Below are 10,804 nucleotides of genomic sequence, written 5' to 3' on the forward strand. Positions count from 1 at the left end.
AGGAGAGTTGCCCTCCGACTTCACACAGATGCCACGGCACAGGTGCTTACACACATATACACAAATGTAAAGTTAAAAAAATGTCTCCAGTAATTGTCACACTTGAAGAACAGTAGTCTATTAAACCGGCATGGTGGGAAGAGGGAGGGCTGGGGTTGCACCTCAGTAGCCGAGTGCTTACCTGGCTCCCACAGTTCAATCCAGGCTACTTCCAAAATAATAACAATAACACCAGCAATAACAGTAACAATAATGATAAAGAAGAAACTAGTGATAAACATTGCCTCGTTTCCCCCACATCCTGAGGCTGTGAGACTGACCATAGAAGTATTTACATCATGAAAGTTGTCTAACATTTTAAATCAGTACCTAATGTTTTTTTCTGGTTGACTTAAGATGTAAGGATAACACGGTGGTGTGTTAATAATGCAGATTAAAGGTGTAGTGTGTGTATCATTCTGTCATGAGCAGCACAGTGATGCAGACATGATCCCGAGGAACAAGGGCATGTCAAGACAGGAAAACAAAACAATCACAGACTCCATTGTCCTAAATATTGTTAATGCACTAAACGGTGGGTCAGGTAAATGAGCTTGAGTAAAGTCAGTAGCCATTTTTTTAAGAGAGAGAGAGAGAGAGAGAGAGAGAGAGAGAGAGAGGAAGAGGAGGAGAGGAGAGGAGAGGAGAGAAGAGAGAAGAAGAGAGAAGAGAGAAAAGAGAAGAGAGAGTGCTAGAATTTCATCATGTAGCCCAAGATGTCCCCAAACTCACAGCCTCAGTCTCCTGAATGCTGACTTTACAGGCAATGAGGTAGCAGAGGGAAAGGCAGAGGTGGGTAGAGGAATTAGGCAAGGAGGGAAAGACTCTGGAGCGTTATGCAGAAGCATAACACAGTAGCTGGAAGAGGGAGCTGGACTCGATAGGGCTTTTCTTTCTTAAACATGATCACTAAAATATGTGAAAATATTGCTGGAGGAGAAATTAAAGGCACAAGAGTGGGTAGAAGAAATGAAAAATTCTATGAGTAATGGGACAAACTAATCACATAAAAATACTGCTTTTAAGACTCGAGTATTTGTAAACCATTGGTCAAGTCGTGACTTAGCTAGATCCCGGTGCGCATGGATGATTTCGAGGTAAGGCCAGCAAACCAATCCCAAGTCAATATCCTCGTCATGTGATTCAGAGGTAGGCCTGCAAGCCAATCTTAACTCAATGCCCTTGTCATGTGATTCAGAGGTAAGGACAACAAGCGGATTCCAAGTCAATACCGTTGTCACATGATTCAGAGGTGGGCATTCAAGCCGATCTCAAATCACTTCCCTTGCTCGTGTAGTTTTAACACAGAACCTGTATTCCCATCCTCTTTACTAAACGGTATTCTCTCCAGGAATGTGCCATGATTTTGTTTTTTCTCTTTACCCATAGACGCTTATTCTGAGAGTCAAGACAGACGTCAACAGAAGCCCTATTCATGTACCCTTTAGAGTGCTCCCTCTATCTCTAAACATTTTAGGGCGAAGGCCTAAAGCCACATACTACATTGAACAGGGAGGGTGTGGGGAGGAATCCAGAGGTGAGAAGTGAATTAGTAATGTCCTCAAGGCTGCAGGCCCGGGATTAGGGAAGGGCTGGAGAAGGGGTTGGTGAGCTAGAGGAAAGCTTTTCCATCAGACCAGAGCAACTGGGGACAGAGCATCTATACCGAGACGAACGGGAGCGTGCTAAGGGTGTTCAGGGTCCCGGAAAGGCCAAGTTCTGACCAGATGCCAGAGCAAAAAGGAGCCGGGGAGGGGACGCGTCCCTTGACTTGCCAATCTCCGTGGCCAAGCTCTCTGTTTGTTTCCCTGGTAACTCCTTCCAAAGCAACCTTCTTAGGCTCCACCCCCAACCTGTTCTGGTTTGTTCTGATGGAAGTTCTCTCTCTCTTCCATTCTCCGTGACGTAGAAAGGAACTCCCGAGGGACCGCCTGTATGTGACGTGAGGCCACAGTCTGATGTTTCCAAATTTAAGCTCCTTAGCGTGATTCGGGTTTTTTGTAAAAATAGAGGACTTCCCAGAAGCGGAAATCTTACTGCATATTTAACGCATGCTCTATTTGCTTGAATGCCCAATATCCCACACATGGACATTACCTCAGTGTCAGAGTGTAACCACGTAAATTGAGGCGTCTTTCGGCCTGCCCAGCTCTTCTGTGTTCCTTCAGTGCTCTCGCATGGAAGATACTTTGTAAGGAAGATGCTTCTAGGAAAATACTTTTTTATATACTAAACAAATTTGTACAGAGGGAAGAAAAAACCCTGTAGAGAATTTAGTGACAAAGCAAGCTTCAGAGTCCTTCAAAAATCATTATAAGTTATTAATAAATAGCTGTTATTGATACACAGTATTAATACATAGCTGTTGCCATATATTAACACACAGACATGAGCAAAATTTAATACTCGTACCTTTTAATCTAGTACAAACAGTTCAAATTTTTATATTAAATAAAGTTAAGCTACACATTTTAAATCAAGGTCAAGACCCACGTCAGGCCTGATTAGAATTTCTCTAATCCCATCTTAAGAGGCCAATAACACCAATTTCTGTTTTGTGGGACAGTTTAATTTTGTTAACTGAAGAACTGTGAGATATTGGCAGGTCTGTCCTTGCCAACTGTTCTTTTAAAAAGACCAAAGAAAACAAGAAATGCTTACATTTTACAGTTCCTGGTGCTGAATAGACTCCCACTGCGGGCACTTTTAAAGAAGCTGCTCTTCTCTAAAAGAAGATGGCTCGAAAAGTCCGCTGGAGAACCGGAAGCAAGGGCCCTGGACATCTCTGAACCCAAACTCTATTCTTGGGGAGCCTCTTTTGCAGCTTGCTGTTTCTTAGCCTCTCTGCTTGGTTTGCTTGGTAAACAGAGCCCCCCAAGGATGGAGGGATATTCTGCAAACTCCACTCCAGAACACATGGTTTGTGTTGACGGTGCCTGAAAAACAGCGGAATGGCGCTGGGTTACTCTATGGCCCCGTTGACTTTAAGTGAGAGCTTCCAGAAAGACTCAACTGTAGTCAGGCCTCTCAAGATGAGCTCATCCACACAAGCCTTGTTCCAAACAGCACAACAATGGAGAGGAGGCAAACACAGCTACTGTCAACCCAGTCCGCTGAGGTTCAACCTGGCAGGAAGTTAGCTCTTTGGTGGGCGGGGCCTCCAGACCCCAGGGGTGCCGGCTGTCTCGCCTCTCCTCCCTGCCCCCACCAGGGGTGGCGTCTATGAGACCCAACACGTGCACTCTTCCTCTTCTTCCAGTCTGGCCCAGGACCAGATTAAGGGCAGAAGTAGATGGGGGACGGGTAGGGGTGGCCCAGGTGGCAGGGAGGGAACTTGGGAGCCTGAAGAGAGCAGGTGGGAGAAAAGGTACCTCTAAATAGGGAACCTAGGTTTGTTGTCCCCCCCCCCCCCGGGACCCGTGGGCGAGGTGAAATGGGCTGAAGGAAGCGGTATGGTGAAAAATTTCAATTCTGTTTTTCCCAACCCCCACCGCCTGTGGGAAAACTAAGACATCCTGGAGCAGAGCCCTAAGTCTGAAGCCTGTTAGAGGGAGCCTCATCCCTCCCCTCTCAGCTCCCCACCCCCACTCTGACAGCCCAGATCAATGTCCCTCCCACTGGCCAGCTCTACCCCCGTGTGGGGAAGGAATGACGGTTAGAGGGATCTCAGGCTGTCTTGGAGCCCAAGTCCATCTCCTTGTGACGTTTATGACCAAATCCCTCATCGTAGCTGCCTTTGCTCTTAGCAAGTGCTGGCGGTGAAGCCGCACGTTTTTAATCCCAGCACCTGGGAGGCAGAGGCAGGAGGATCTCTGTGAGCTCCAAGACAGTCTGGTCTACAGAGAGTTCCAGCACAGCTAGAATCATTACACAGAGAAACCCAGTCGCGAAAGAAAAAAAAAAGAAGGAAGAAAGGAAGGAAGGAAGGAAGGAAGGAAGGAAGGAAGGAAGGAAGGAAGGAAGGAAGGAAGGAAGGAGGAAAATTCACCGCGCAGTGCATCCTAACTGCCCAGGCTGGGTTTGGTGTGGTGATGCTTGCGCCAGAAGCAAGAGTGGTGGAAGTGAGCTTGGCTGCCACCAGCTAACTGATTTGGGGCGCTGCCTCTGCTGCTGCTGCCTCTGCTGCGGTTGGCTTCACGAGAGAGATGGCCTGGACGGCTTGGGCAGCCCAGAATTTGGATCTTCAAAAGAGTTTGGCGGCCTGGGTGGAGACACCCAGAAGGGTTTTTGTGGGGGGACATCAGTCAGTGAAACCCCACGAGCCCTCCCCACCCCGCAGTCTGGGGTGTTTTTAGGCAGGGGTTTGGGGGGCTGTGGCTGGGACTTCCCCTAGGCTATTCACAGGAGATTTTTAAAACCAAGTCTCATCAAAGTCTGGGATTATAATACCTCAGTTGTAGGGCATTTAGTCTAGAAAGCCGGGGATCCTACCCCCAACAGCTCTCCCACTAAAGCAAACAGCCAAACTCAGATACTCACAACACAAAGAAACTAGAATCTGAACTTTCTCACAATACCCAGACTCGGTTAGGAAACAGTGGGTACTGTGGACCTGGTGGAGAACTTACATGAGGTCCCTAAGGGCCAGTGTACCTCCTCCTCCTTGGACCCTCACGACTAGACCAAAATCACTTAAACATTTCCTAGAACAGTAAAGTCAGCAGGGTTTACTCAATCCAAGCAAAAACCCCAACACAACTATTCAGGAGTCCATAACTGACCTTTGCTGAAGGGTGTTCTGAGAACTTCAATCAGCCTCTGCCCATTGGCATTTATAAGAAACAGACATGGGGCCTCAAAAAGAAATTACCTACAGCCTAGTTAGCCAGTCAGTTGTTAAGGCTCATTTGCCTGCTAATTGGATGCAGGGAGTATTGCAGCAAGCTCAGGTGCTAAGTATCGCCAGTCTCTGGGCTCCTCTGGCTCGCTGGGCAAAGGGCAAGCATCCAAATCCATGGGCTCCCTTTAGTAACAGAAATTCCACAGTGTCAGTAAAAACAGAATATTTATAACATTTCTCCTCTTGCGAGGCTCCATGGCACTCCAAACTAGTTCAGTGAACTCCTTGATGAATTTCCCCCCAAATGCTAAAGTCCTGGCACAGTGGACAAACAATTGTCCACGGAAGTTTTTTTTTTTAATTTTTTTTTCTTTTTTTTTAAGCTTCTATCCCAGGGTCACCTGTCTGTAGGCAGTAATGCCAGTAGTGGCAGGGGCTCTCATTACTCCTAGAGACATGGACACTGCTCTCACGGTTCTCGAGGGAGCTCATTTTCTCTCCTTTCCTCCCCGTCGTGTGCAATGAAGGTGAATGTGGGCCCCTCACCCCTTATTCTCAAAGGGGTAGGAAGAAATTTCCTAGCAGAATGTTTTCCCAGGAGGATAGTGGCCTTCCCCTCTCCCACCCGGGAGATTCCGAGCACAAGGTCACTTAGGTCAGCCCAGCCAGCCACCTGGTACAGGCTGATAAAGATGGCCTAACTCAGGAACAGTGGCCTTGCTCTAAGAACAAGGAAAAGGCTGACTTAGCAGAATGGGAGGGAGCGAAAGCCCTTGTACCCGTGCCAAAGCATCTTCAAAGATTCTCTTTGTGGTTATTATGCCTTTAAAAGCTTAGCCCACAGGGGAGACACAACTCCTCTCTGCCTCGCTGTAACGGGGAAGGAGAGGAGTTCCAAACATGTTTATATTATGCTGATTAAACCTTGCTTATTACAGTCCGGGCCTCTCTGGTGGTCTCTCTCTGGGGGTCGTAATCTGGGCACAACAGTGAATCTTTGGAAACCATGTGTGTCAGTTACTTTGCTGTTGCTGCGGCAAGAGGGCAGAACAAGCAACTCGAGGAAAAAGGAGTTATTTCTGGCTTATGGTGCCAGAGGCCATTGAGGAAAGAAAGGGACGGTACGGCCGCAGGAGCATGAGGCTGCCTGATAGCCATGTTTAACTCTGCCCAGGAAGTGCAGCCAGAGCAGGAAGCAGAGCAGGCTATATAACCCCTCAAAGCCCCTCCCAGCAATGGTCTTCTTCTATCGAGGCTGTCGTTCCTAAAGCGGTGGTTCTCAAACTGTGGGTTTGACCCCTTTGGGGGCTGGAGTGACCCTTCCACAGCTGTCGCCCTAAGACCATCCTGCACTTTGGTGTTTACATCACCATTTGAAAAGTAGCAACAAAAATAATGCTTATGATCGGGAGGTCACCACAACATAACTAGTGACGTCTGTATTAAAGGGTCACAGAATTAGGAAGGTTTAGACCCAGTAGCCTGAAGGTTCCATAACCTCCATAGACAACACCACAAACCGGGACCAAGTGTTCAAACACTCGAGCCTTTGAGGAACTATGCTGCTTAGCTCTTTGTCAGCAAGCTAGGGTCATCTAGGAAAGGGAACTCAACTGGGAAAATATCTCCCTCAGATTAGCGTGTTGGTGAATCTGTGGGTTCATTTTCTTGTTTTCTTTACTAACATCAGGAAAGCACAAGGGAGGAAGCGGAAGGGGCAGGAGGATTAGCACTGAGTATAATGACATATATGCAGAATAGCCCGAGACCCACTACTTTGTATATTAACTTTAAAAATTAGTATTTCAAATATAGTGGCATGAAACCTATTTTTTTTCCTATTTCTGCAGAATAGAATTCAGACAGAATGACCATGACAGCGGTTTTAGTTCGGTTATTCATGAGGACATAAGTTAGACTCATCTAAATGGCTCAGGGGTTAGGAGCACTGGCTACTCCTGTAGAGGACCCAGGTTCAGTTGCCAGCACCCACATGGCAGTCATAAGCATCTGTAACTCCAGTCCTGAGGGAATCCAACTCTCTTCTGGGCTCTCTGGGTACCAGGCACACATGTGGGGCACTAACGTACAGGCAAGCAAAACTTCATACACCGAAGATTAATAAATAAAATCTTTAGAAATTCCAGGTTAGACTAACTGTCATAGACACACCAGGGAAAAGGTGGTGATAACATTTCTTAAAACAAAGCACATGGCTTCCAATTTTTAATTAAGAAAATTTGCTTTATTTAAAAAGAGTATATAATAAAACCACATGACAAAGTTCTAGACATAGGTTTTTAATATGGCATCGTGGAAAACATTAATAACATTTTCTTTTCTTTCTTATATCCTCTGTGGACTTATTCTTTTACCATGTTGACATTTTTATTTTACAACTTGATTTATATCCATAGTTAAAAAGCAATTTAAATATTATAAAAAGGTATAAAGCAAAAAAAAAATTCCCTTCTCTCCATAACTTTCCTCAACACTGGCAGTTTGTCCTTCAAACTCAACCATTTTCTTCTTTGGCAAAATGTTTTCACATACTATGTCCTGTACCTTTGGTCTTTCCGGAACTCATCGTCGGAACTCTCCATGCAGTGCAGTTAAAACTGCTTTGTTCTCACCGATGGTGTATGCAGTACTCAATGCAATGGATCTCTCTAGGCAATGAATTCACTATTGATGGGTGACGGCCATGTGGAGTGTTGGAAGCCACAAGCATTGGTGACAGTTTATTCAAACAAACACAACTATACTTTTTAAAAATTCATTTAGCTTATTTATTTTATGTGCATTGGCGTGAAGGTATCAGATCCCTTGGAACTGGAGTTACAATCAGTCATGAGTCACCCTGTGGGTGCTGGGAATTGAACCTGGGTCTTCTGGAAGAACAGTCAGTGCTCTTAACTGCTGAGCCATCTCTCCAGCCCCATAGAACTATATCTTTACACCCTTACATCCCTCTCTTTTCAAAAGTTAAATTAAAAATATTTTTTCTGAAATTAAAATAAATCATTGTCTCCTTTCCTTCCTCCAACCTCTCCCAACTCTCTCAATTCCTGGCCTCTGAAAGCCAGATACATTTTAATAAGAATTTCAGGATTGAAAGTGGCTCTGGGTGTGTGGGTAACAGATGAGCTAGGAAGGAAAGAACCAGGGCTTAATAAGCCAGTTTCTTTCACTAAGATCTATTCAACCTAGTAAACCAAAAAGCCATGTAAAACTCATTTCAAAGGCTGTGGTCAAGCTGGGGAGACGGGGGATTATCTAAATTTCGTGATAGACTTGCCACAGTTTAGATGTGAAATGTCCCCTGCAGGTTCACGTCAGAGATTCAATGCTCCAAAGTGAGGACCACGAGGGCCCCCGAGGAGTCCATAGAAACTGCCCAGTTTGTCTCAACTCCTTTCAACTGTTAGGACTGTTCATCACCGACATCAACCTAAAAGACTTACTGTGTCTACGACAAACTGCCATTTGCTCCCTGGACCTGGGGTTACAGAGGTAGCAAAGAGGAAGGCAGCCTTTCTTTCCATAACCCATTCCCATAAGGCTCTACTCTCTCTAAACAACAGAAGGCAGACTCAGATGCACCAGGTGTGGCCTCAGGCCAGCTTATCCTTTAGTTTATACTACACAGGTCGGATTTAAATCGGCGATGGGCTTGCTGGTCATTTCTATGGTCTACTTAAAAACACAAATTCCTGTGTTCCTTTCGGCCCTCGGGAGAACAGACATGACCACATGAGTTCCCCGGTTGGGGGAGCTCTGGTTTTGGAGCACATTCTGTCATGAACTGCGTCTTGGATTGATGGTGCTCTGAGGAGTTAGACAGGAATTTAAGGGTATGAGGCTTAGATCTCGACCCTGTCCTAAAAGGCAGAGGCAAGTGCCAAAGTCTTTATCTTAACGGTTCAACCCATTGAAAGAGGAGGCTCTTTCTGTCCATCTGTAGATTCAGGCATATTAGTGATTCCCAGGATGCTGAGGCCTCCTGAGGCTGGTGTAGCAGCTATCGAGGACTCTTTTGGAAGGACAAAGGGAATTAAAGATCTCATGTTGACAACTGTTATTTCTTATATTCCTAGCACATAGATGATAAAGATACCCACAGAATGCCACCGCCTACATTAATGGCTATGCTGTCTTTAACAGGTGTGCAACCCAAACAGACTGATTCACCAGTGTAAGGTACAATTTCCCCTTAATTCTGTCTAGGCCCTGGCAAAAACTTAGCTGAAAAGATTTAAACGATGCAGTGTGTTCCTCCACCGTCTCTATGCTACCCTTAACAGCACAGAGACTTGTTCCTTACTTAGCTTGTTCCTTAGCTAGCTTCATCAGCTCTTCCAACAAGAGGCTGGAATCGCAGACCATCAGAACAGCTTGCAAAAGGAGAAACTGCACAGGGCGGAGAAAATGAAACTTTCCCTGAATGCTTTTCCCTTCATAACTGAATGTAAAATAAGTGAAGAAAAGATAGAAACAAACCAGTAAATGTGACATCCACAGATTCCCAGGTGACTTGTAAGTCCTTTTATCTATTGTGATGCTCAAATGAGCAGTTTCACCCCAAATAAAATGAAGATCCAGAGGCATTTGGTAATACTGGAACTCATGATCTTTCTGCCTCAGCCTCACGGTGTGGGATTACATGCTTAGCATCTCTGCATTTCTTTTTGCTTTGGCTTTTTGTTTGTTTGTTTTGTTTTGTTTTGTTTTTGAGACAGGGTTTCTCTCTGTAGCTCTGGCTATTCTGGAACTCACTCTGTAGACCAGGCTGGCCTTGAACTCACGGAGATCTGCCTGCCTCTGTTTTCCAAGTGCTGGGACAAAAGGTGAGCACCACCACTTCCCGGTTGTTTTGGCTTTTTGATAAGATTCAACTGGGAAGTCTAGGCTGGCCAGGAAATCACCATATATCGCAGGCAGGCTTTGCAGTAAGAAATCCTCTTGCTTCCGCCTCCGGAGTGCTGGGATTAAAAGTGTGAGCCTGACCCACCAGGCCTGGCTCTGCTCTTTCCTCACGGCTTGGCATCTTTCACAAGTCTTAAAGATGCAGCCAGCACACAAAGAGTGTGAAGCCGGGGCCTCCTTAAAGCTCTTCCCTCCCTGGCATCTTCCTGTGGCACCGGCAAAAGGATGCGGCATCCTCCGGCTGGGGAACAAGCTCCATCCCGTCACGGAACGTGGGCTTGCTGGTCTGGCGCTCAGCATATTTCTGAAATATGGAAGCCATGGAAGGTTTAGTTGATGCTTTGTTCTAGTCCCACCTCCCACACATCTCCACCTTCAATCGCAAAGTTTCAGACCCAAACCAAAGGCTGGTGAAACATCTCATAGTCTGGCAGGAAACCCTAATCTACACTTCTGTGTAAATTAGAAAGGAGATGCCAAGCCAAATGCCTCTAACTGAAACAGTGGAGCCAGCACGTATCCTCCATTCTAATGAATGACTGTCTTGTTGGATTTTCATGACAGCAACTCGAGATGAGAAGCATCTCCAGACAGCGAGGAGAGATGGCCTCTTCCATCCATCCCGGAGGGCTGGAGTTACAACCACGCCAAGAGGCCCGTGCAAAGTTCTTTCACCCTGGTCAGAAATATCCCTATGCACCGAGTCTTTCCCCATGTTCATTCTGGTCCGCTCTGGTATGTATTCCTAGGATTGGGCTAATGCCAACAAAGTAACAATATAACTAAGGGAACTTAATTAACATGTTAGGGGTAGAAAGCTCCTACCATTAAAATTAAAGCTAGGGCTGGTAAGATGGCTTCCTGGGTAAAGATGCCTGCCTCCTGGCCTTAAAACCCTAGTTCAATCCCTGGGACCCACGCGGTGGAAGGGGAGAACCGACTCCTACGGGAGTCCTCTGCCCTCTGACCTCCACAGGCGCTCCCCTCCTCCTCCTCCTCCTCCTCCTCCTCCTCCTCCTCCTCCTCCTCCTCCTCCTCCTCCTCCTCCTCCTCCTCCTC

At 46.2% G+C, this 10,804-nt stretch overlaps 1 protein-coding gene across 1 annotated transcript in view; it reads right to left on the reverse strand.

Annotated features, from left to right (window-relative positions):
- Nucleotides 1-7,042: 7,042 nt before the first annotated feature.
- The window catches only part of Poglut3 (protein O-glucosyltransferase 3), a 15,540-nt gene continuing 11,778 nt past the window's right edge, over nucleotides 7,043-10,804 (reverse strand). Inside the window, exon 8 of the mRNA XM_050119477.1 lies at nucleotides 7,043-10,049. Within this exon, the coding sequence (XP_049975434.1) occupies nucleotides 9,924-10,049 (126 nt within the window). The 3' untranslated portion in view covers nucleotides 7,043-9,923. The remainder of the gene's footprint in view (nucleotides 10,050-10,804) is intronic.

Source organism: Alexandromys fortis, unplaced genomic scaffold, assembly GCF_014885135.2.
Source record: "Alexandromys fortis isolate MF-2015 unplaced genomic scaffold, M_Fortis_MF-2015_v1.1 scaffold_167, whole genome shotgun sequence".
Classification (NCBI taxonomy): domain Eukaryota; kingdom Metazoa; phylum Chordata; class Mammalia; order Rodentia; family Cricetidae; genus Alexandromys; species Alexandromys fortis.